Genomic DNA, 21,024 nt, shown 5'->3' with positions numbered 1-21,024 from the left:
CCAGTAGAAGCCCGATCCGCTCTGTCGGCCACGATCTCATCGATGGGAGATAGGCATGGTAGTATGACCTGAACCGATCATAGAAAAGCCGGAGTCAAGAACGCGGAGACCGGTGTTTGGAGCAAATATGTGCAAGGTTGTATCCGCGATCAAGAGGGATGGAGACCACTGAAGACCTGCAAGCGGTGGACTACAGACCGGTCGAGGAGGAATCTGATCAGGATGGAGGAAAAACAACGAGGGACGAGGCAAGGGCCTTTTCTTTTGTTTCTGTATTGCATGGCTCAGGGAATAATCATATACATCGCCCCAGCCCAAACTCTCATTTGCCATCGCGGGGGCATTGCCGCGGCGTCCTGACGTCGACGCGGACTTGTGAGACATGGACCACGTTGATGGCGGCAGTCCGAAGAACGACGGCGAGTGGAGCCGTCAGCGCATCGCTGCAATGAGGACCGCCCTGGAAGCTGCCAGACTCATTGGGAACCGCGGGTTTCAACTGGGCGGCGGGTGCCGTTCAACGAGTCAGCGACGCAGCCAGACTGCGAAAAAGCGGGCCGCCGACCACCGATGGAATCGCTGGAATGGGCGAGGCAACGGACATCTCCAGGCGTCCTGGTGCCGGCTCGAGCATGACCCGTATTTCGGTCAGCAGTCAGGAGTCAGGCCCGCGCGCAAGTGCCGGTCTGCTCGTCTCCTAGTCCTGTGCAGCATGCAACTCTCGCATCGAAAGTGGCCCGTATGTGCATTCCGACGTGGTGGGAAGGCGAAGAATGTGGCCGAAGCGACAGCCCCGGATGCAGCGCGGATCCACCAGCGCGACTCAACTGCGAGATCAGAGTCAACGACGAGCGAACATTATGATTATCAGACGAGACGCCATAACAGCCATCTCTGCCATTTTGGCACCTTGAGGGGGTCCGTGTCAATGAAGGGGTCTTCCAGGGAGCGGGTGGGAAATTGCGGTTGATGCTTACCGCAAGGTTCTCGTGGAATGCGCCCCTGATCCCTGATCAATGCAGGCTATGTGGGCCTGGGGGATTCCAGAAGCATACGGAGTAAGACGGTGTGCGGTTCAACTATGCACGGGTGCATTCGAGCAATACATGGGTCAGAAAGTCAGAAAGGAAAGCGATCGTGGCCGTCTTGGGAGGTGACGGATACATGTGATCTCTTAAGTACATACAGTCGCTGTCGACCGGCCAACTCTTCCAGCATCTATTTCATCACGTCCAATGTCAACTACCAAGCGCTCTCCCTCTTGTCTGCGGAATATTTGATAGGAAGAACAGTAACAGTGGTCGGGGTCGCTTTGAGGGATGTTCTCTTTGAGCGTAAGAGCCGACCGACTTACCGCGAGTCGAATATATCAGAGCGCATGGACACTGTCAGAGCGTGCCACGTTTGCCACGCTGAAATCAAGGAATGTGGATTCTAGAATGGTCCAGGTGAATATTAAGTGGCAGGCAGCAGGATCTGGACGAATTTTGAAAACGAGCGGTGGAATGTCAATTAAGTCTGCCGCCGCGCCTCGCGCTAGATACTATACAGAATCTATCAACATTTCAACTGGCATGAGAATGCAGCACTCCTTCGTATAAGAACAAGCAAAACAACATAATGAGGGCGAGAGTTGCATAGCGAGAGTCAGAGAACAGAGACACTAGCCGAGGTGACAAAACGGGATATCATCAATAAAGACAGCAGGCGGACCATGGATATCAGGGGTATGCAGTTTCGTAAAGCGAAAGATTGCGAACAGCAGGAGACTGAAGGAACAGAATGCGAGGTATGAAGGTCGTAATGTCATAGTAAACAGAAGTGATTGGAGTTAGTGTGATGAAGGAAATCAATTTCACACGACCGCCTCCAGATGATCAACAATGAGTCTCAAGGGGAGACATCGTTCGGCGTTTCATGAGCCTCGAACAGAGCCGCACCGTTACCGTGGGCGCCATTGCCCGTCGGAGGACTGCGGCCTGGGAGCCAGGCACCATGCAGTGGCAGGATTAGACTTGGGTTGACATACTTCTTCAATCGCAGTGCCAGTTCTTGTCCACCAATACGGATGGGCAACGCATCGCGATCCAAACCCGACGGGGGTGAGAAGGTCGACGAGGGCGATGGCGAAATATCGCCACCACCCGGCTGATCTCGGTTGATGCTCTTGAGCGCAATAAACTTCATCAGTGGTTCATAGGTTCGTGCGAACCAATAGCTGAACCACACTGTGAAGCCTAGGAGGGGCACGAGGAGCAAGGAGCGGGTAATGTCCTTGCGTAAAGCAAGCACACCAATCATAGCCAGTTCATAGACGACCAGTCCGACAAACACGCGATTGCAGATCATCGGCCAGGCGCGCCCGGTCGAGTGTTGTTGATGGTCCATGGCGTAGAGGAGTTGATATTTATAGATGAACTGTCCGATCGAGAAGTAGACCAGACCGAACAAACAGATGAGCCACGAGCTTGGGAAAACGCTGTACACGACACAGATAATCAGAACCAAGATGGTCTGCGGAATCGAGAACCCATAGCTAAACTTGGGCGGCGTTGATAACTCGGCGTATTCCCGAGGCGTCTGAGACTTCAGGAACCGCCACGGGTATAGAGCAACGCTGCCAAACTCGAGAAGGCGAAATGGGAACAGACCAAGGGACTGAAGAATCAAAAGGTTGATGTAGAATGGCGATAGATTCTCCAGTGATGTGGCTAGCGCAAAGGCAATTGTCGTAGCATCTTTGAAGGCATCGCGCAAATTCTCCCAGAATCCGTAAAATCCACTGGCTGTACCGAACACAGTGAATAGGAGGAAAAGGTTGAAGAAGGAAAAAAAGAAGTTCTTGGAGATGATCGATAATTCCACGTCGCCACGCGACATCATGCCTTGGTTGTTTGAGAGCCATTCGTACAGGTACGGCACGGCAACCGTCAGCAGAGAGAACGCCAAAGTTGGCAGACCAGTCTGCACCAGGGACTTCAAAAGTGGGTGACGCGCGAGAGCATCAGCCAGCTGGGGCACTATTTTATGAAGAGTCTCGAGTTCCAATAATGATGCGATAGGCAGCAAAAGGACAGACCAGAATACCGTCAGAAATCCAATGACGAGAGTGACGGACCAAGACTGGGCCATCCGGCGAGTACGGGAAACATAGGTGTTTTTCCAGATGACATCGGCGGGAGCTGGAGCAAGTCGAGCGAACATCTGCATGGGATGCGGGTCCAGAGTGGCCTGGACCAGCATCTGGGAGGCCGCGATGGACTCCATCGTGACAAATGCAATTTCTGTGGGAGGATATTCTTTCTCGCGAGCACTGACGATTTGCTCGTCTATTATTCGTAGTTTCTCCTCGTAATAATCGATGGCATCAATGGAACGAAACCGCAGCTTGAACGGGCCATACCAAATGCGGACTTTGGGACGCTCTTGATGATAACCAGACACATGTTCCTGGTCCGCTTCATATAGTAGCCGAGACCGCTCGTCGTCCTCATTGAGAGGTAGATTATCACCGTCGGGAGGCTGGTTTGTTAGTGGCAACGTGTTTCCATCCCTCCGTGGGCGCTTGTACCCGACATGCTTAGTCCATGCTCGTTCCAGCTCCCTGACGATCTTCATTCGTTCGTTGATGAGGCGGTCCAGTTCACGCCAGTTGCGGCACAGAGTAACAGACTCAACCTTGCCCACCCTCAGGCCCTCGACAAAATTCTTGATGTCATCTTCTGTTGTCAGCTCACTCGGAATCCCTGACAGGCGTACTGTCCGGTCAGTCGTGCTGGTCTGGTTGCCCAGGTATGTCTGTCGGGTGCTGATGATCTTATTTGTCTGCTGGAGCAGCAGGTAGATCGCCAGACCACTAAAGACATATGTGAACAGGAGGTACATCCACAAGTATGGTGGCTTCTGGATAGGTTTGTCCTTATCATTCGCAGTCTCCCCGATGGCACTCATTGTCTTATTGTCAGGCGGGTCCCACCCGGGAACTCCGTACTTGCCGGTGTACTTGTAGTGCAGTGGGAGGATTATTGCGACGGAGACGATGAAAACTGCCGATAGGAAGCGTATCGCAAACTTGAAGAATGATAGGAACTATGGGCCGACTCGCAAATTAGCACGTGAGCTTTCATTTTGTCCTCGAAGCATCCATGAGGATGGACTACCCACCACGTATGCATCCAACCCGGCTGATTGCAAAACCTCCTCTTCGGTGATTCTGTGCAGAACAGGTATCCACCCAAAGAAACTATCTGGAAGCTCCGGTAATTGGGAAGCGGCGCATCGCTGTCGCCTTCGGGCGGCATAGAGCTCCGTCCATTTGGGCCGCAGGATCTGCAAGACAATTAGTAACGAGATCCTAGCTGTGATTTCGTTTGTCCAATTCATACGCAGAATGATAGGAACGCGCCGAGGCCCAGAGCGAAACTTATCACAGATTGCGTGTACAGATCACGCAGCTCTCTAGTCTGGTCTTCCCACCTCCGCTCGCCTCCGTTGTTGGAATCATCTGCGAGAACAGTCCACACAGCAGTAGCTGCAGATGTTGTGAAGGACATTGCTTGGAACCTAGTGGCGCTCCGTGTATTGCAGGTTGAGGTTAAATGGTCGATTCGGAGCTACCGGTTGATCGAGAGCATGGAGGGCGAAAGACTCGAGGATAAAGATGGCTGAGTTGAATCAAATAAATCAGAAGAACCCCACCGGGCGGATACGCAGTGGTGAGAAGCTGCAATTCAAAGCTTTCGTTCCATTCGATTCCGAGTTCGAAGAAACCGCTCTTTGTTTTGCTCCGCAGGTCGGTGGACGATGACGCCGGCGCCGCTGAGTCATCAAACCGGATCATTGAACCTTCCCAGGTTGGAAGGGGGTTTCAACCACCATTTTAGGAATCAACTTACCTTGGACCTCCACCTTTCAAGGTTGGAATCCATCTACTATAGACCTCTCCGGGATTATCGAGCCATCATTGGTGATTACTGACTTCCAGGTCAGGGTAGCCATCGATGGACTATGAATCATATCAAGAATCAGCGCGCGATGCTTCGAATCCGGCTCCCTGCCAGGCAGGTCATTATGACTCACATCACGGCATAGCTAGACACTAGCATGATTGTGCTCCTCGAGACGTATGCACGCCCCATCCGTGTCCTGTGCGTTGACTTTCTCGGAGTCAACATTTCTTCGAGCCTTTCACGGCCTCAATGTCGGACATGATGGATTGGAAGGTGCATAAACTGCCACTCGGGTACACTCAATCAGTACCGAGTAGCGCGCAACCTCCTTGGTTTGATTGTCAGGTCAAGCGGGAAGGGTCCAAGTTTAGGGTCGCCGCATTCGGGTTCGTTGCCAGTGTGTTTGATGTTCCCACTGGCAAGGCCCTAGAATCCCGTAGCGAGGTTTAGTAGCAAATTTCACTTGGCCGATCGCGATGTTTGATTATAACCAAGAATAGCGATACCCTAGTAGCGAGACCCATCAAGGGTAGCAGACAAGACTTAAGAAGCATTTGGATGATTGACAGTGCCTTTGTGGAGATCAGAAGCAGGATGTATTCGAGGCGGCGAGCAGAGTGAGTTATTTGTACCTGGAATCATATTTGGCCCCTTGACTTAGACCATATCTCGCGAATTAATCGCAATATGTATATTCTGAAACTCATAGATCTCCGATGGCATAGCTGGACCAGTTCTGATTGGGCAGTTCAGATAGTTACCGTCGTTCCGGGGCTTCTCTTCCTCGCGTCTCCTCCCCAGTGCCCATCAACTCAGCCTCTTTGCTCCGGTCCTCTGTTCCCGGCTGTATGTCATTCGGTCCTTCCTATCCTGTTCTAGATCATTCCCGCACTGGACAACCCGCTCTGCCCTGGTGATAAGTGTCTAGTATGGAAATAGAACTACTTGAATAGATTAAAACCTCAGGGGTGCACGTCAGTGGGGGCGATGGGGGTTTAAATAGTCATGTATTTCTCCTTCGGTCAAGATTCGCAAAGGCACTTAGGATACATATGTTAGAGACTCCGTACAATGAATACTTGGTTCAATGGTTCTTTGTTGATTATCTAGCCAAAAAGGTTTGACAAGCAACTTTAGATTCTCAATCCTCTTTTGATACGGCTCGACCTCATTCTGGCGGAGATATGATTGTTTGATAGAGAGGACCGGTACGACATTGGGATCTAAAATGGCACAGGGAGACTGTTCACGGTGGGTTGATTATGCGCGTGGGAATTTAAAAGGTATCAGAACGCTTCTATATGCCTCAATTGCACGTCTATATCGGGTCGCAGACTAAGTGAGCTTGGAAGCATCGTGATAAAGATCAAGTAGACAACCAGCAGACCAAGCCTGTGTCGGGGACTGCAAAAATGTTAGTACGTCCAGAAGAGAAGAGAAGAACAGACCTGGGGTGAGGGGGGCTTCTTACTGAGTCCGCGCAATGCTCTCCGTTCTTGTTTGTCAGCTCGGTTAGGCCCTTCCAGGGACTTTCGCGCAGTGCCTTCTTGCATCCTTCAAGCCTACGAGTCACCTGCTGGAAGGATTCAATTCGCTCTTCAGGCGCTCTGCGGCGCAGCAGGTCAAAGTACAAAAGGGCACGAAGGAAATAGCCTCGTTGCCAGACCCATTCAGGGCCCTGATGGTAGTTACGGCCCTTTGCAGTTGCGAAGTCGGCGGAGTCATCGGCATTGTTGTAGTATGGGCGATAGTTGAGATCAGACGGATCCAAGGTAGCCATGCCAACAGGACCAACGATCACAGAGTCGGCAATTGACAAGGCCATAAGCGCCTTCTCAGGAGTGAAAAGTTCTGGCGCCACTGACATTGCGATTGGGAAATTGGCCCGGAGCTGGTAGTCCTCAAATGGCTTTCCGGATTTGTAAAGATCCTTGTAGATGCCACGACGATTCACAATATTGGCATCAACCTCGTACTGGCCGTCATCTTTCCGATCGACGGGGATAAAGTAACATCTTTCGAAGCTTCCCTTGATCTTGTTGGCCCATTCCTTGAACGTGATCGAACCCCCATCATCAGTATTCACACCCCCGTGGGGATAAACCTTGGATTCATGCAGGCGTGTTACCCATGATAGAGCACTGTAGAGAAGACCGGTGATCTCAATCGCAGCGCCATCTCGGGGTGTTCCTGGAAATCCTTTGTTGCCGGCTTTAACGCTCTCGCCCATTTTGTCTTGCCAGGTACCGCAATTGTTTTGGCTGCCCCCAAAGATAATACCTGTGCTCCAATCGACTTTCACATAGATATCAAAACCCTCTGACTTCATCTGAACGTCAAGGTCAGATCCGGCGTTGTATTCTCTGAATGACATTCCATGGGCATGTCTTTGGAACACTTCCTGAATGACCTCCGAGAGTGTGGGAGACTGTGAGTAAGCGCGGGGATCATCGAATGGGAACCAGGTATCATCATATGGCAGGAACCGCCGGGGGACCGTTTCTTGCAAGATTTTGATGCCATTAGGAGCCATATTGGTGAAATCCTGAATTGCTTGTAAGAAGAACCAGACTGAATCGCGAGAATTATATCGAGGCAACTTTCCACTGCTTAGCAAGTTGGGGATCATGCCGTGCTTGAGCACACTCGCAAATGCAAGGATATGCTCTTTGGCATCCTCGAATCGCCCTGGGCAGAGGAAAAGACCACGGATGGATATAAAGACATCACGGCCCCAGCACCTGGCCCAGTCAACAGCGAAATGAGGTAGCCCGGCAGCAAGACTGGGAACTTTTTTGGTCGGCCACAGAGAGGCCGAATTGACGAAGCCAGTCTGCTGGACACTAACCATAGCCAATTGATGGATGAATTCCTGCCCGTGGCGGACGTTGTCACTGAATTGGTGAATACCCCGCTTCCAGGCCGCATTGTAGGCAACCTGAACAACTATCGCAAAGTATCGAGGAAGTAAGAAGTTGGGTAACCCGCGGACTGCGTCGAACTTCTCACGCAGCCATGCAGCAGGTTTGTGAAGTGCGAGATAGCCTTCCTTGGCAGCCACCTTCTCCATTCGACCAACAAGATAGTCGAGAGCCCACTGGCCTTGGCGCAGATGGTCGCACAGTGCATGGCCAAGCTGATTGTATCTGATGATGTCTTCCAGCACACTCCACCAACCCTGTAGGCCGGCATAGACTAAAGGGCCATGGTTTGGGATGTCATAGACTCCATCCTGTCCATTACTGGAATCTCTCTCTTCGGCCTCACAGCGGTAGAGGACAAAGTTCAAGTCGATGAGACTAAGTTCAGAGAATGCTTCATCTGCACCATCGGAGATGAAGTTGTCTAGTCCGTTGGCATGTTCAGCTCCAGGTATCCATGTTTCAAAGAGAGCAATTGACCCCGGAATGAGGGTCTCAAGCACGCTAACAGTCACATCCTTGCCGTCACCTTCAATCTTGGTGCTTTCGAGATCACGCGTATGACCTGGGAGTCCCTTGAGACGTTTTTCGTCTGCGAGAACCTGGGATTTGGTATCATCGTTTGTGTCAACCTCGAGCAGCCACGATCCGAGATGCTTAGCCCGTGTGCCTGCTATATGAGTTGGAGGTAAGATTGCACCGTTGTTGTTTCCTGGGAATGCGGTATGTGCAATGAGGAAAATGCCTTTTCTTGTTTTCGGGTGAACTCGATGAACGGTGATATATTCACCATCATGATGAATATGAGTTTCATCGTATCCCTCCACTCCCATCATAGTATGGAGCTCGTTCAAAAGTTTCTTCACTCCTCCAATACCACCATCACCGGATCCCATCTCGAGAGCACGAGTTTCCGAGAACGGCGAGGCGTACTGTCGGGTCTCATGAACCAGGTCGACAAGCTTGGGATATATTTCGTCATATCCCATTACACTCCCAATCGCAGACGCACACATCGCAACTAGCGCAGCATTTGGCAGTGTATCACGAGCATCGCGCTTCTGGGCAGGGACTTCGTTGTCATGCGTGCAGTCCATAAACAAGGCCTGGACGGGGAGCGGCCGAATATGAGTGATTTTCTCATCAGCGCCTCCCAATTTGGCCGAAGCGATGGCATGACTACTGCCGGCTGAGGGCAAGCCCACATCAAAGCTACCGATTGGACGACCACCATGACGATGGACAAGACGACTCAGCTCAGCTGTACTCCAGGCCTGCATGGCTTCTCGAATCAGTGCATTGATTCCAAGGCGCTTGACGAAGACATAGTCGGCTGCCTCAGAGCCTGTAAAAAGCTCCGCAAAGACAGTCAAATCAGGGCGAACTTTGCGGGCTTCATCCAATAAGTACTCTGCCACAACGAGTGGCGTTGAGTGACAGTTATCGATTCGGAATCCAGAAAAATACTTCGCCATGAGGCGAGTATACTTTGTCATAAAGTCCCAGAGGAATGGGCTGTCCTTCGGTGAGCTTCCATATCGAAGCTTCACGCAGTCTCCCCACACAATGACTTCGCGACGGAGGTAGGCCTTTGAGTCTGGCCCGGCGTTATCGCGCATTGCGTCGGCATTCCAAATCCAGCCATTATTCACCAGAGACAACGCACGTGGGCTATGATTCTCGGTAACTTCATTTTGAGGTAAGCGAGTGAAATAAGTCTCAATCAAAGGACTTTGCTTGTTGACGGGACCCAGTTTTGGGCCATGATCATCGATTCTAAGGTACTTGATGCGGTTGAAGAGTTGATCCATAATATCTGCCACATCTGCATCATATTCTTCATAGAGTGGCAGGTTGACGGCATCCAGAATTTGAGACACAGAGGCTTCTGCGATGGACAGATTCTCTTCTTTAAAGTCACCATGAAGTGCGGTTAGAATTGCTGCACCAAATCTTGCATTCACAGAGCGCTCGAATCGCCCAAGAAGCTGATGAGAGCTGGGAATGCCATGATCGCGAACGACTTGCGCTTGTTCTTTGATGGATAAGCGCTTGAATTGACCAAGGTCGGTTTTCTCGATAGTGGCTGGCTCTATCCTGCCACTGGTCCATGCATTCAGAATCTTCTTCGTGTCAGCCTTGATGTTAATGACGTAGAACTCCCACAAACGGATTGCGTCGATGGCCTGTTTTCGCATCGCATTCATCACCGTCACTAGGTCGTCCACTGTATTGAATTCTGTCGGCAGACCGAGCTTCTCAAGGTCGTCGCTGAAGCTCAACAATGCATCGTCCAGCGCAAGGGCAGACTCTAACCAAGGTGCAGTCTCCAAACTGTATCCGGCTTCGGGGTGTTCTTCCAACCACTTGCTGTTGTTGGCAGTGTGATTCCAAACGACGTCAGTGAGGGTCAGGAGTCCGTATTCCTTCTCCATGCGGGAAATGAGTGACGCAATATCGGCTTCTCCATTGGGAAAAAAGGCAGGATCAAATGCTAGCTGGTCAAATATGCTGTACGGTGAATTGGAGGAGCCACGTTGCATGAGTGGGGTGAAGTGAACCATGTTGTAGTTTCGCTGGCTGATTCCGTGAAGATGCTTATCCCAGTCAACGGGGTATTGGCCCATGAATTTGGAGATGACCGAGAAGATCGAGAGCGCATTGAGCGGCAACTCTTTGCCCCGAAGGGTCATTATTGGTGACACGTCTATGTAATGAACCTGGCTCTTCGTCGGTTTCGGCGTTGGTACCGACTCAACCGAGTATTCGGGCAATGGAGAGAAAGTAGTATAGTACGCAAAGGCACCAGCGCTGATCACCGAGACATCGATCTGAATGTTCTGATTGAAATTGGGTTGCAATCTACATTAGTTCAGCAAAACCGTTCGCTTCCTTAACTTTGCACACTGTTCAAAAAGGAACGATGGTACCTGAACTCGCGAAACAAATGGCGATCAAAAGCCTTGCCCTGCTCGGGAATGTTGACCCACAGACTACCCTGTCTGCAGATGGAGCTTGTCCCCTCAATGATGAACCGAAGCACATATCCTGACTCTGTCGGAGGTGGCAGGTAGATGTATCCCCCAGGGACATCCGGTGAGCCGTCGTCTTTCAGTGGAAGGAGGTAAACTTGACGTGGGGGAGCCATGGTGAGTGCAGACAAAGTCTCAGACTTGCAGGAAGGCTTGTCAGCTGCAAGAGACGATTCGGCAGAGACAAATACAGCTCGATCTAACAGGATTGGGGATTCTCAACGAGCGAATGGCCTGGAATGAGACTGCAAGAGAAGGTAGAGATGGAAGAAGAGAAGAGCGCGGGGTCCCCTCATCTGGTGTTCAGACCGGGTGACATCATGCATTTGGCTGGCCCGCACCTTGGCAGCATATTGTTAGCGTTTAGGCTTGACCAGCACTGCATCAGGCCAATCCAGCCCAGTTCGGGTCCATTTTTCGAAATCCTGCAATCCTGGCCCCGTGTAGCGTGTAGCGCAGTGAAAGTCTAGTTCCGCCAGATACTGGAGTATGCAAATGTGGGGATTCGCGCGGGGAAGAAACACAAACTGATTCGCGCTCGGCATGATCTAGTGATACCAATATCCACAGATAGAAAAACATACAGGTATGTAGTTATGTAGTCAATCGTGACAATTGATTTCGCATAGATGCATAGGTACAGTCGTAAATATATCTACACGCCACACCTAAATTCCACCCTCGCCCCAAACTCAGAGTCGTGCATTAACAAACCGAGCGCCATCGCCAGTCTCACCAGAATTCACCTTGGAAGTGGAAGTCGGGGTACGGGGCATCGGGGGGCTATCAGTCGAAATCCAATTCCCGCAATTAACAACACAGACAACAAGGGAGATAAAGATGTTGAAAGAATTTACCGCTCGATGTAGGAAGGAATCTCAGCCACGGTCATGCTGCCCTCCAGGATCCCTATAATGTTGTGAGCAATGCGACCTGGATAGTGGTTTGGCAAAGCTGGCACTTACGATAAACAGCAGTGAACAGAGGGAACTGGTCATCCATTCCCTGCTTGGTCAGGAACTTGTTGACCTCGATGGCAGTCAAGGTACCCTGCAGCTTTTGGCCATTGAGCTCGGTCTTCTCAATCTCCTCAATAGGCTGGTTGCGCTCGACGCTGTGCTTGGCGCAACGGAAGTTGCGGCCACCGCTGCAGCTGGTAATCAGATCGGCCACGCCAGCGCTCTCCTCGGTGAAGGTGCGCTGGTCGATGGTAGCTCCGAAGAACTTGTCGCCGAACCGGACCATCTCCTTCAGGCCCACGCGCATCACGGCAGCCTTGGCGTTATCGCCCCAGCCCATACCATCAACCCAGCCAGCGGCGAGAGCCACCACGTTCTTCAGAGCACCGCTGATAGAGACACCAGCGACATCATTTACCACTCGAACATGGAAGTATGGGCGGTGGAAGAGGCTCTTCAGGACGGCATGGTCGACCGGCGGGTATTCTGAGGGCAGGGCCTGCAGCTTCACCTGTGAGAGCTGGCCGGAGACATCCTTGTGTTCAAACTGCACCAGGTCCACCTGGGAGGTCGAAGGCGAGCGCTGGGGTGTTGGCGCCTTGGAGTCCATGTGCGGGGGATCGTAGGCGATGCTGGTCTCGGACCACTTCTCCTGGGCAACTTCGTTGGCGATGTTGGCACCGGAGAGAGCACCGCAGTAGATACCCAGGGTCTTGCCAATGGTCTCCGAGAAAAGGTTAACACCTCCCTCGTTCACATCGACACCCTTGATGCAGGAGATGCCGCGAGCGTATGGCAGGATCTTGCCCTTGATGGACTCGCAGGTCTTGAGGATGAATTGATGGGGGAGGTTGAAGACGAGGATAGTACAGTCCTTGACTGCGTCCTCCACGGACGGGTTGGCATGCAGGTTGGCTGGCAACTGAATTCCTGGAAGATACTTGATATTCTCATGGGTGCGGTTAATCACCTCAGTCAGTTTCTGGGGGCCCGCATGGGCAGGGTCGTAGTGCCGCGAGTCCTTTGCAATCTCGACGTTCTCCTCAAACACCCACATTTCTACCTTCTGTTCGAAGATGTCGGAGTTGCTGGCGGCATTTTCGGCGACGATCTTGGCGATAGCAGTGCCCCTAGCAATTTCACGCCGCATTAGCATGCCCATTCTTGCGATTTGCGGTCTCCAGAGCAGCTTACCAGTTACCGGAGCCCACTACTGCCACCTTGTGTTTGCGCTGATACAGGCCAAGAGATCCCATGTTGGATAGCGAAGCCGACCAAAATGATCTGCACGGAGAGTGGCCGGCGGCGAGCACGGATTTAAAGAACACTAGGGAAGCCGACGGGGGCGACGGGGGCGACCGGGGAACAGAGAGGGCCTGGAACCGAGTGGCTAGAGGCAACCGAGGCACAAGGGGCGTGAAACAGTGTCCAGGAAAGCAGATCCGACGATAAAGGCGGGTTGGATTGAACATCCGTCAACGGGTGTGGCTCTTCCCAAGAATTTCAACGGGGGCCGGGTATTCCTTTCTCACAGGCACCGCAGGGCACAGACACGTTGGTCTGATGTCACAGCCAGGCAGAGATTGAGGGTTCACCCGAGATGTGGATCTTGCAAAGGACTCTAACGTCACGTCAAAGGGCGGCGACGCATATCCTGGTTTTCGTGGGTAGTTCTCGTGGTTATCATGGTTATCGGGGCGAGGAGGGTGAGCCCAACAAGGATAGGCCGCGGTCATGTGGGGCCCTGGAAATTTTGTCGCCGATCCTCCTATGTCCCCGACGCTCTGCCGACATATTCTCGTTCACGTTCGCCATTCTCGCACCCTATGGCAAAGACGTCGGTGAGAGCCCAGTCGGGCCCCTTCGGGAACGACGATGACTTCCGCACAAGCAAGAAGGATAAGCGCCAGATCAAACATGCCACTCTCATGTCCAAGATCGCCAAGAACTCCCACAAAACCCCGAAACGTCGTCGAGCCTCGAAGAAATTGGTTACCAACCTTGAGTCGCTGGCAGATGCGCTGCCTGATGCCGCCGATCAATCCCACGATGCTGCTAGCCAGGTGAATGTCATCAAACAGCAGACCTTGCGTCACAAGCCGGGTGCTATGAAACGTCGCGAGAAGCTGGAGAAGGTGGAACGAGATCGATTCGTCCGGAACATGGCTCAGATGTCAGGACTGCAGTCTACACCTGCGACAAACAACAATAACCCAACTCCCCAAGCCAATCCCATGGCAACTCGCTGGTCCGCTCTGCGGAATTTCATATCCCAGACAATGGAGCAGCAACCGGTCTTTAAGACCGACAAATGAACACCCGATGCAAACTGGAGCCAACCACAACCGATACTCTCACTCTGTCGGGTGAAATTGCAGCCCAGCAAGCCCAACAACCATCAATGATCAACATCCCGGCGAACATCATTCGATGATCTATGAGACTCGCCACCACAATCCACCCCCATGGAGTACGTGCTCGTCTATTAGCAGTCGAGCTAGACATCCCAATCCAGCGGGCCCATATACCAGATAGATCCACCAAGACTCCTTGCTGAGCGATCGTGGAACCTCAAACCCCGAATCTATGCCGGGTCATTATCATCTTCAAGGGAACTCTGGGCCCTTGTTTGAACAAATCTCCGAGACATAGTCAATCAAACATGACTGCAAGTGATGGCAGTGCTTTTCAGGCTTCAGACACGTCCCTTTCATCAGGATCTGTACAGACTGCCCAAGCAGTTCATTTCCAATCGTATTCAACAAAGATAACGTGGTATTTCTATTCAAGTGCCCGAGCAGGTGCCCTCCAATCCTTTTTTCCCAACTGTACACAAACCAACATCATCTCAGTCCTCACTGCCAATACCGTTGCGCACAATGAACAGACCTTTGGGGTCCCATTTCTGCTTTCCCGGCCCATGTTTCAAATTGTTTGGGGAGAGATCTCTGATCAAAAGAGGCCATATGTAAGCACTCTATCCAAATGGCCACGCCAAAAGAAATAAATTGATAGATAAAGAGAAGTGACGTCGGCTGCAGATGCTCCAAGGGGTGAGTTTAAGCCAGAGTTCTCAATGGGATTGAAATCACAAGGATCCTGGGGCCAGTTGCGTGCCGCATAGGACTAGAATGACTAGGGAAATCCAGGAGACGGGATTTTCGGCGGAAGGCTAGCTATTTGGCTCTCAGACTTTGTGAAATAAATCAGGATCTACATCTCTGCAGGGTAATCGCTCTTCTTCTGCCCACACTACCGTGGTCGATTAACACAATTGTGCCGAATTCAGTCTACCTGGACTGTCTACGCGAGGACAAAGATATTATCTGCGATGTTTTATTGGACGTACAATCCGATCAAAGACTTGGATTCAACGAGTAGTACCTAGGTAAGTTCAGACAATTCCTAGAACCCTCTATAGCCTTGTACTCTGCGCAGAGCTATAACCCTTATCCAAGACACACTCCTTGTGTATGGAGACACATAGGTAGGTAAATATATCTCTGGACATCTTTAAGGAATCAATAATAGAAATAATGGCCAAACACAGCAAGAGTATCAACGCACTCATTTTCCTGAGAACCAGTGACCATATACAACCCGATGCCCCAAACAGGAAGGTGATATGACTCAGCCGATAAGATCACGCGGGCGGGCTCCTGCGGGGAAAGCTTCGTATCTGATCCAACTCTCCGCGTCTCCCCTCGACTGGTTTATTTCCTCTTCTCCATACCCTGAGGTCTGTCCGGCTGTGCAGTCTCCGGGAAATGCTGTCGCGGTCTCTTCAGCGACAAGTCCCGCTTGTTTGGACACATCGGGGGCTCGTCCAACGTCGGCCGTGCCTAATATCCATCGCCAGCCCACGCCACCTGTCCAGTGCCTCCACGAGTTTCCCGACCGCGTCGCAATTCAACCGGTCAGATTTCACAAGCCAACCGTTTACAGGCAGTTATGAGCCCGGGCTTCCAACCTCTGGCCCCCTGGGATCTACGCCGGCCTTTGGCGCTCCGCGAATTACCCCGAAAGTGCTGAAACAGCATTTGGATCAGTATGTAGTGGGACAAGATCGCGCCAAGAAAGTATTAAGTGTGGCGGTCTATAACCACTACCAGCGCGTTCAAGAGGTGCAACGACGCGAAGAGGAGGCCGAGGAACTTGTAGCGAAGCAACAGCGAAGGGAGGCGCTTGAAGGCCACCCTCTAGAAGGTATGCTTTTTGGTATCTTCTCTGTCAGAACGTTATTTTCTGACGCTTTGAATTCTTTTAGATGAATTTCCTGGTCAACAGCGTACCATCGGCCTTCCATCCACTGCGAAGTCCCGTCAAACAACCCCTTTGGACCAGACTGAGCTGGTCGACACGTCACCGTTGCAACTGGAAAAGTCCAATATATTGCTCCTAGGTCCTTCAGGCGTTGGGAAGACTCTGATGGCAAAGACACTTGCCCGTGTATTGTCGGTACCATTCAGCATTTCTGACTGTACTCCATTCACGCAGGCCGGTTATATTGGCGAAGATGCAGAGACCTGCGTCCATAGGCTCCTAGCGGCCGCAAACTACGATGTTGAGCAGGCTGAGCGTGGTATCATTGTTTTGGACGAGGTGGACAAAATTGCAGCTGCAAAAGTCAGCCATGGGAAGGATGTTGGTGGCGAGGGAGTGCAACAAGCACTCTTGAAGATCATCGAAGGCACCACTGTGCAAGTCCATGGCAAATCCGAGAAGAACTTTCGCACAAGCAGCCCTCCCAACTCCTATCCCTCTAACAGTCCCCTGGGAAATACCCCGTTCCAGCCACACAATGGCAATCATGCTGCCAAGGGTGAGGTCTACAACGTGCGTACGGACAACATTCTGTTTGTTTTCTCCGGTGCCTTTGTCGGCTTGCATAAGGTCGTCATGGACCGCATCTCGCGCGGATCGATTGGATTTGGCCAGCCGGTCCGTTCAGCCTCGAGTACGGGTGATCTGCCCGGCAGATCAGACATCTCACAAAGTGAACCTTTTCCGATCCTTCCAGGATCTGAAGAAGAGGCGCTCTACAAGAAACACCTTCCCTTTTTTACTTCTGCTTCCCCAGCCAGTTCTGGCGGCGAACCAACCTATTTCAATGCGCTTGATCTTATAAACCCGACAGACCTGCAGAACTACGGGTTCATCCCAGAGCTGGTTGGCAGGATCCCCGTCACCGCCGCCCTCTCAACGTTAACGCAACCCTTGCTTCTGCGCATTCTCGCCGAACCTCGCAATTCCCTGCTTGCTCAGTACACCACCCTTTTTTCCCTCTCTGGGATCGAGCTACGATTCACGACACCGGCATTACATAGAATCGCAGCCAATGCCTTCACAATGGGCACTGGTGCCCGTGCCTTGCGCACCGAGATGGAAACGATCCTCAGCGATGCGATGTTCGAAGCACCAGGCTCAAGCGTGAAATTTGTTCTTGTGACCGAGGCCGTGGCTGAACGGAAGGAGAAACCAATCTACCTAGCCCGGGGCCAGGGTGGCAGATTCCACGCCATGATCTCTGCCGAGGAGAGTGAGTGGGAAGAGAAGCAGCGCCGGGAAAAGAAAGATCATGATAAAAAGAGCAAGTCAGAAAATGCGTCTACCAGTGGCTCTCAGCATGCACCAAACTTCCAGGAATATCGCAAGCGCGCAATCGGCTAATTTGGTTTCTTTTTGGCATTCTTGAATATTTCAGCCGACGGCGCTCACAAATACCCGGTGTACATGGCAGTCTTTATTTTTCTTTTCCCGGGACGTGCATATATGTTATATAGCGGGCTTGTCTCTAAAATCAGCCAATTTAAGCACCTCTCTCATCACATCCTAATCTCCTGGTTCGTCCGCATCAAAGTGGCTGAAACAGTGCCGCACTCAAGCATTGATCATGACTGTATCTTGCAGCTACGTTAAGGAGAATTCACTACAATATTTCTAAGGGTCAAGAGGTATGGATATCTTCTAGGAAATATGAAATTGTACATAGAACGTTGAAAGGCGAAGGCATCCTTGATGCCGCCCATATGAGAAGTAAGGAGATGTCGTATCAGTCGTGAGGGATTCAGGAAGGCAAGCTGCGATAGAAGCAGCTAGTCTGTTCTGCAGATCTGGAAGACACCTCCTCTTTGAGGGCGAGATTGGGGGAGTTTTGGAGAAAAGCGTAGATGCGTTTTCATTTGTATCCAGCGGGATACTGGATTTTGTCAGGTGCCCTCCAATTACCATTCCAAGAGGGGTGCGAATCCCCGGTGGAAGCATGGCGTCTGTCTCCATGGCTTCTATGGTCCCTGCTATCCTGTGATTCTCGAGGAGTTCTTGGGGTGCGAGGCCGGGGGGTATGGGGCGTGACCAGGGGTGAGTTCGGGCCACCACTTTGGGACGACATATTGCCATACTGCAGTTTTTCAAGATAAAGTGCTTCGTTGATCTTCCACGATCTCATGAAGTCTGAAACTTGAAGAACTGACACATGACCCCAATTCTTCCACCGCGCTAGCATGCTCGGGTTTTTGCAGTTGGTAACGACAACACTACGTCGTAAGCGTGTTGCGTTGGAGATCGCCCACCCTGAAAAGGTCTCTACAAGATGATCTACGTTTCGTTCCTCTTGTGTTAGACCCTTAGGGATATCAGGGCTTTGGGTCTCAGAGCGAGTTCCATATCCCGGGATGGGTAAGCAGAGGACATTGTTATTTGCTTGATCAAGGTATCGTGGATCCAAACTTTTGGAGTCGAAGTATGGATGGGCGCTGTCAACAGAATTGATCTTCTTGATCCATGCAATGATTGTTATCAAGCTGGATTTATGAATCGTGAGTGTAAATCTGTCAGAAGAGTTTCAGAAAACTTACAGGCCGTCATTTTCAACCTCTCGTTTCGGATCCGCAAGTCTCTGGGAGAGATATTGTAGCAAGTCTGGCCGGAAAACTAGCTTGTTGGCCCCGGGTGCTGACTTTTGGTAGCTAGAAAACCAGCAAAATATGATGGCAGCACGTTGAAGATCATGGAAGACATCCTCCGTAAGCAAGAAAGCACCACCATAGGAGAAAAGCCGTTGGAAGTGTACCCCTGGTTCACAATACCGCAGATCTGGGAACTCGAGTGGGTTTGAGATACGAATTGTCCAAAAGTTCGTAGGGTACCAAAGAGCTTCCCAGATCCTTGGTCGGAGGGTATCGAATCCATGGAAGGATTCATGAAACTATCTCTTGTCAGCTCCTTACCAGAATTCTCAACGCAACGCGCAGAGACATACAATTGCCACTCCTCCATTTTTACTGTTCTTCCTGAACTTCTCCCAGTCCGAAGGGTTGCGATTCGACAGGACGATCACACTATGGTGGTTCAGCCAGTGATCTAAGAGTTGGAACTCCGGGTCTGGTGTCTCGGAGGAATTGGGGAAATGAAGATAAAAGATTCCAGCAGTGCTGGAGTCTTGAAGAGTGGCAAGCTCCTGGAATGTAATCCTGAGGTTTGATTTGAAGAAATCCAGAAGAGTGTCAACTGCCAAGGCAGGTTCTTTGATCTGAACAGATTGGCCACCAGTCAGATTTGCAGGTCGTTCAACAGTGTTGGGCTCGTCTAATGCCATCTCAACTGGGCTCGACCCATAATCTACCCCGGTAGAGGTGTCCTCCGTAAAGTTAGATATGGATTCCGGTCCATCATTTTGTAGTACATTCTGGGAAACATCTTGCTCATGGAGCGGAGTCTCCTTGTGAGACAACGCAACCCCTGAGCTAGAAGATGTCGGACGCCGAAGTCGAGGGTCAGCAGATGGAAAGAAATTTTCTCCTGGGAGGGAAGTGGCCATTTCGGTTTGATGAGATGATTTCTTAGCGGGTGCAATATGCGCCGGGTCTTGGTCCTTGAAAAGTTGGGTCTGCTGATCGCGCAGTTCTTGCACATTTGTATGCCTGCCCGAGTTTGCAAGATTATCAGACCCCGTTGTGTTGATCAAACGTGCACGCTGTGAATGAAGACGGGGATCAGGCTCCGAAGAACGTTGCACGTGTTGAAAATCGCTATGAGCACTTGGACGTGGCTGTTGATCCGTACTTGGGGGTGCTATAGATCGAGCTATGGCTTGCGCCGTTAAGACTGGCACCGGAGGCAAGGGGTTGCGCACAGCAAGACGGATTGGAACGCCGCCGGGAATCTCAAGATTCATCTTGTCAAGGAATTCAAACTGTGGGGACCTGGTAGAATAAGCCAACCATGTGTTTCCCGTTGGATCTTCAGGATAATAAACGGCAATGCGGTTTTGGACACGAAGAGACTCAGCCATGGTGAAAAGTTCTTCATTTGTGTCGCTAAAGCCTTCCATCCAGGCATTGCACCAAAACCTATTTTCAACCTTAAATAGATGTTAGCATTAGAAGATTTGGCGCTTAGGAAAGACGACTCGCCATCCTACATAGCGCACGATATTCGTCCAACGTGCACGTATGTTGAAACCACATTTCAAAGGTCTGACCAGGTCCTTTTGTTGCGAGGAGATTCATTTTCGCCACTAGTGTTTGACCACAGAGTCTAACGGCACCAATGTACTTCTTTTGGGCCCCGAAGTACACATGTGCCAATACTTCATCCCGGTTGAAAAAGTAGCCATTTCGAGTTAGAATTGCACCAGACAGGGGCCTACCAACAGGCATGCGTGCGATTTGATCCTCCACGGATAGTGCAGGTGGATGTGAAGAAGCGAGGGGCATGGGGGGATTTCCGTTGGAAGGCGCAGATGCACGGCGAGAGTCTGAAGGCAATGTAATTGTCCGGGAAGAATCGATTCTTTGATCCAGCTCTGGATATCTTTGTCGCAAGTCCAGTGGTGTATATAAACTGCCACTTCGAGAAATGCCTTGTCGATATGGATAATAGGATCTAGAATAAGATTCTCGACGTCTGTATGGACCTGGAGACACAGACCGCCTTTGACTTTCAGCGCGTCTCTCCCCCTCGGAATAGTGAGACACGCCCATTGGAGGACCTGTGTCGATGGCTTTTTCTGTAGAAGACTCTTGATTGGTATCTGACGTTGCAGGAGGATCTTTCGGGGATGATTTGGTAGAAGTTGGAGCAGAATGACCCTCGCCTGATCTTTGTGGAAACTTTGAAGGCTCCAGTAACTCTAACTGATTGGCATCTGGCACTCTCGCTT

General features: G+C 51.2%; 7 protein-coding genes across 7 annotated transcripts; 3 read left to right on the top strand and 4 right to left on the bottom strand.

The window, feature by feature from the left end:
* Nucleotides 1-382: 382 nt before the first annotated feature.
* On the top strand, nucleotides 383-970 carry N7459_004502 (uncharacterized protein; the record flags this gene model as incomplete). Its single annotated transcript, XM_056943686.1, has 1 exon — nucleotides 383-970. One exon carries the CDS (start codon nucleotides 383-385, stop codon nucleotides 968-970), a length of 588 nt encoding a protein of 195 aa, XP_056800569.1.
* Nucleotides 971-1,890: 920 nt separating this feature from the next.
* On the bottom strand, nucleotides 1,891-4,553 carry N7459_004501 (putative DUF221 domain protein; the record flags this gene model as incomplete). The annotated part of the gene is made up of 3 exons (XM_056943685.1): nucleotides 1,891-4,089; nucleotides 4,165-4,329; nucleotides 4,386-4,553. 3 exons carry the CDS (start codon nucleotides 4,551-4,553, stop codon nucleotides 1,891-1,893), a joined length of 2,532 nt encoding a protein of 843 aa, XP_056800568.1.
* Nucleotides 4,554-6,284: 1,731 nt separating this feature from the next.
* Nucleotides 6,285-11,018, bottom strand: N7459_004500 (putative glycogen debranching enzyme Gdb1; the record flags this gene model as incomplete). The annotated part of the gene is made up of 3 exons (XM_056943684.1): nucleotides 6,285-6,353; nucleotides 6,421-10,732; nucleotides 10,801-11,018. 3 exons carry the CDS (start codon nucleotides 11,016-11,018, stop codon nucleotides 6,285-6,287), a joined length of 4,599 nt encoding a protein of 1,532 aa, XP_056800567.1.
* A 737-nt stretch (nucleotides 11,019-11,755) lies between these two features.
* On the bottom strand, nucleotides 11,756-13,117 carry N7459_004499 (glycerol-3-phosphate dehydrogenase family protein; the record flags this gene model as incomplete). Its single annotated transcript, XM_056943683.1, has 3 exons — nucleotides 11,756-11,811; nucleotides 11,868-12,991; nucleotides 13,056-13,117. 3 exons carry the CDS (start codon nucleotides 13,115-13,117, stop codon nucleotides 11,756-11,758), a joined length of 1,242 nt encoding a protein of 413 aa, XP_056800566.1.
* A 570-nt stretch (nucleotides 13,118-13,687) lies between these two features.
* Nucleotides 13,688-14,176, top strand: N7459_004498 (FAM207/SLX9 family protein; the record flags this gene model as incomplete). Its single annotated transcript, XM_056943682.1, has 1 exon — nucleotides 13,688-14,176. The coding sequence occupies one exon, from the start codon at nucleotides 13,688-13,690 to the stop codon at nucleotides 14,174-14,176; it is 489 nt and encodes a 162-aa protein (XP_056800565.1).
* Nucleotides 14,177-15,628: 1,452 nt separating this feature from the next.
* N7459_004497 (putative ATP-dependent Clp protease) lies at nucleotides 15,629-17,531 on the top strand (the record flags this gene model as incomplete). Its single annotated transcript, XM_056943681.1, has 2 exons — nucleotides 15,629-16,067; nucleotides 16,129-17,531. 2 exons carry the CDS (start codon nucleotides 15,629-15,631, stop codon nucleotides 17,529-17,531), a joined length of 1,842 nt encoding a protein of 613 aa, XP_056800564.1.
* A 508-nt stretch (nucleotides 17,532-18,039) lies between these two features.
* N7459_004496 (uncharacterized protein) lies at nucleotides 18,040-20,578 on the bottom strand (the record flags this gene model as incomplete). Its single annotated transcript, XM_056943680.1, has 4 exons — nucleotides 18,040-18,691; nucleotides 18,719-19,068; nucleotides 19,123-20,212; nucleotides 20,313-20,578. 4 exons carry the CDS (start codon nucleotides 20,576-20,578, stop codon nucleotides 18,040-18,042), a joined length of 2,358 nt encoding a protein of 785 aa, XP_056800563.1.
* Between the last annotated feature and the right edge of the window lie 446 nt (nucleotides 20,579-21,024).

This window comes from Penicillium hispanicum, assembly GCF_028827665.1.
Source record: "Penicillium hispanicum strain IBT 35686 chromosome Unknown utg000004l_segment0_segment0, whole genome shotgun sequence".
NCBI lineage: Eukaryota > Fungi > Ascomycota > Eurotiomycetes > Eurotiales > Aspergillaceae > Penicillium > Penicillium hispanicum.
The sequence above is the reverse complement of the archived record's forward strand: the minus strand, read 5'-3'. Positions and strand labels throughout refer to the sequence as shown.